The sequence below is a fragment of the Hibiscus syriacus genome, unplaced genomic scaffold, assembly GCF_006381635.1.
Source record: "Hibiscus syriacus cultivar Baekdansim isolate YM2019G1 unplaced genomic scaffold, ASM638163v2 tig00000477_pilon, whole genome shotgun sequence".
Classification (NCBI taxonomy): Eukaryota; Viridiplantae; Streptophyta; class Magnoliopsida; order Malvales; family Malvaceae; genus Hibiscus; species Hibiscus syriacus.
In genome coordinates, this window is record NW_024061790.1 from 516,251 (window position 1) to 520,440 (window position 4,190).

The 4,190-nt window shown below is 32.5% G+C and overlaps 1 protein-coding gene across 1 annotated transcript; it reads left to right on the forward strand.

The window, feature by feature from the left end:
- The first annotated feature begins 1,042 nt into the window (after positions 1–1,042).
- Positions 1,043–3,415, forward strand: LOC120206640. Its single transcript, XM_039206227.1, has 2 exons — positions 1,043–2,426; positions 2,827–3,415. The coding sequence occupies exons 1-2, from the start codon at positions 2,177–2,179 to the stop codon at positions 3,228–3,230; spliced, it is 654 nt and encodes a 217-aa protein (XP_039062158.1). The 5' UTR covers positions 1,043–2,176; the 3' UTR covers positions 3,231–3,415.
- The last annotated feature ends 775 nt before the right edge of the window (positions 3,416–4,190 follow it).

The following is a 4,190-nucleotide window of genomic DNA, read 5'->3' on the forward strand; positions in this document are numbered from 1 at the left end:
TCGAAGTTGGAAACAAGTAAATGTTGAAGTTAGGGCTATAAACGAGCCGAGTTGAGTTCAAGTATTATTGAGTTCGATTTGACTCGACTCGAAAACTTTAAAATGGAACTCGTCAAAAGCTCACGAGCCTAAAATTTTCAAACTTTACTCGCACTCAAAACCATGAATTGAAGGTCGAAAAAGCTTGAAATCAAAAAGAAAATCTTAAACTTAACTCGGTTGAAACTCAAACTCGAATCTGAACCTCAAATATAAAAAATCTTATACTTTAATTTTTTTAAAAAAATCAACGCATAAATATTAATATTATTAATAAGTCAATATTTTTAAAAAGATAAAATTTTAATATATTTTTTTCGAGTTGCTCTTGAACTTTTTAAGTTGAATATTAAATAGTTCGAAAAAGCTTGAAATCAAAAAGAAAATATTAATCTTGGTTGAAACTCAACTCGAACATAAACCTTAAGGGGGCGTTTGGTTCCCGGATTTTTGCATTCCTGGAGGTATTATTTTTTCCAAGTTAAGATTCCCACGTTTGGATAGGTTGACATTCCCAAGTAAGGGTAAAGGATCAATACCAACAGTATTTTTTGAGTCTGTATTACTGGGAATATTATCCCCACATCTCATCTAGGTATTTCTTCATTCCCGTGTTTAATGGGTTAAAATACCCTTCCTTATCTTCTTCTCCCCGTGAACTTGCCTATGTGAATGAATAAAAATTCGTGGTTTTCCCAATATAATTATCTTGATAAGATTTCTTCTCCACTCCCTTTTTTTTATTTTCCCAGTAAGGTTACTTGGTTTCTATTTTCTCCTTGACCTTGCTTATGTCCATTTACTCCCATTAAAATTTCCTTTCTTTTATCTTATTCTCCCCGACATTGTTTCTGTTCAGGAATTTATGTGATTTGTTTTTAGTTATCACATTGGTGGTCGTGTTCGGTTTATATTCTTTTTTCCATTTTTTTGCAACTCATCTAATAGTCGAAGTAGGTAGTTGAATTTTGAAATTTTAAAGGACAATTTTTTCATTCTGATTGGTTGTTGTAAATCAAGAGGAATACTCATGTGTTCACTTTTGTATGTGTCTGATACCTCTATTTCTGGGTTCTTTTTTTCATTGAGTCATATTTGTATGGGGGCTTTAATTTAGCTGAATGATTTCTTATTCAAAACCAGCATATAGGTTTTAGTTTTTCATGAAGAAAATAAAATTATTTTAGTGAAACATAATATCTGAAATTTTGAGTAAATGTGTCTATATGAATTTAAGATTGTTTGAGCTGTTTAATTTTTATTGTCACAATTTTTCTGGTTGCTGATTGAGGGATTGGAAGACGGACCACACTTTTTTTTGGCTATGTTGGTTTAGGGACTTTGGCTTTAGGGTTTAGATGGTTGTAGTTAGCTCACGGTTCTGATTAGAGACAGGAGAAAATCATTGAAGTTTAGGTTGTAATTAGGTCACTTGAACAGAAAGTTAACAACTATGGGTGAATCTTATCTAGTTTATTGAATGTAGAATGTTCTCAGATGTTGCAATAATGAGATTTTCTTCTTTCTTTTTCCTTCTGGTTATTCTTCTAAGAAAATGATATGTATGGGTTTATTGACTTTAGTTTTTGTTTTTGGTAATCCAGAGCCATGCCAACGTTTTCTGCTATAGCTTTGGATAGGTTGTTATAACCTGGAACTTCAGAATCTATTGACAAGTCTAGTCCTAATATGAAACCATCTTTGCCCAAGCCAAAGCTTATAACCAATTCGAAGCTAGAGTAGGAAGAGTGCATCAGTAACTGAAAGGAAGGTTAATCATCCCCAAATATCATCACCTGCCCTCTATGCCACTCCTGAGACAACTCCACTACCCGATTCACCATCTTCGTTCCCTCCATCACCTTACATTATTAATCACAAATGCCGCAGACCTCGCCTTTTGAAGAGCTTTTCTGAAAACAACATATCAATTCGGAAGAAAACCACTAAAGAAAGTGAGGTTAATGGAAAGATAGAGCTTATAGAAACCAAGTCCGTTGATCTATCTAAGGATGTTTCTATTAGTTTTAGAATTCATAAACCTGATGAAGAGGAGCATGAGAATGGTGTCAATAATGGTCCTATTAAAGTAGAGCAAGCAAATGGTTTCCATGCTAGCTCCATTCAAGATGAGCACATGAATGGTATCCATGATGGTGAATTTGGGAGCAGTAATATAGCAGTTGAAAGCAGGCGAATGAATAATGGTATGGCCAGTGATATTGCTTCGCCAAAGCTTGTTTCATTGAACTTGAACAGAGGTGATGAAAGTGAAGATTTCTTTGATCCAAAGGATTTCATGAGCGCCACAACTAATACCGATGGAGATGATGAAAGTACTGCAAGGCTTGGTACCTCAGGGGTTGAGTTTTTTTATGCGTGGGATGGTATGTAGAGTTTTATTTTCTTCTAAATACGATCAAGGATAACTGCATATGTTTAAATGTAGGGTTGCTGAAAAACAAATTTCTTGCATGTTGCTAATTTTTTCATTTAAAACCTGGTGTATCTACTTCGTCTGTGATATTATGATATGTGCTAGCCTTTGTTCAAATGTCTTGATTACATTATGACTTAACAATGAAAAGGCCATGTATAAAAGTCATATTATAGTATTTTCTATGTTCATGTGTGCATATGTGTGTCCAGTATGTCTGGATGGAATACGACATTTTTGTTGAAATATTGGGAGCTATGAAAATTTTCCCATAGATACAGCTTAATTTGGAATAGGGATGATTTTGTGGTTGTTTTATCAAGTTTACTTCGATTTCTTGTTTCCTTCAGAATTATCCTCTGAGAGTGGTACACATCCTAGCTATCGTGATACTGAAGCTGAAGTGCGAGAAATAAGATTGAGCTTACTCATGGAAATAGAAAAGAGGAAGCAGGCAGAAGAGGCTCTAAGCAAGCTGCGATGTGTGTGGAAAAGAATGAGCCAAGTGTTGGCTATTGTGGGATTGTTACTGCCTGTAGATCCTATTGATGTGACAGATGATGATCTGGTGAAACAAGCTCAAGAGATGAGGCAACAAGCAGATATTGCACGATTTTTATCATTATGTGTTGGAAGGGGTATTGCAAGGGCAGAGTTGGAGACGGAAATGGAATCTCAAATTGAGTCAAAGAACTTCGAAATTGCGCGATTATGGGTTATTATAAATTTAGTTTATGTAATTCTCATTTTGTGAACTTGTTTGGTGTTTATCTCCATAGGTTATTATAAATTAGTCTTATCATGTTGGTTGTTTAGGCTATTAACGTATCCTATTTTCTTTGTGGTTATGAACCAAGTGGCGATCGTTAGTTTAAGCTCATTCTAGTAGTATCCATTGACCGAACTGTTATATGGGTTTAAAAGAGTATGAGGCTGTATGGTTGGGTGCAGATTGTAGATTGGAAAAATTAAGTGTTTGATTGAACAATTGGATCCTCCTTGACTTTGCATTACTCGACTAAATCAAGTGTCTAAACCCCAAGGCTTTTGATTGATAATGTTAAATCATTTTTTATTGATAATGTTAAATCTATTAAAATTTTTATATGTTTATTTAGTTAAATGTTGATGTAAAATTTTAATTTATTTTTAGATAAATAATGTAAAAATTAATATTACTTATAATTAAAATAATACATGATATATTTACCCTTTTATTCTACCTATTTATAATTTAAATTTTATAAAACATTATATATAAATTTTATTATAAAGTATATAAATTTAAAAAAAATAAAGCAATATATTTTCGATGATTTTTTATATAAATATTTCCGTTTAAATACTTAGAATTCCACTTGTTAAAACATATAGAACAAGGATAATTTGGTAAAATATATGTTCCAGCAATCTCTTATTCCTTCAACCAAACAATGCAATCTTACATTCTTGCCAAACAAACCAAACATAGTAATGTAACATTCCCAGTCATGTATCAGGTAATGTTACATTCCAGTAATGTTATTCCCAAATGTAATCGTACATTCCGTGAACCAAACGCACCCTAAGGGTACACTTTAGATTTTTAATTAATTTAATTTTATTATAATCTTATATGGCATTAAAATATTAATAAATTATGCCACATCATATAATATTTTTAAAATAATCCATGTCATCATAGAATGAGCAAACCAAAATTTGAGTGATTAAA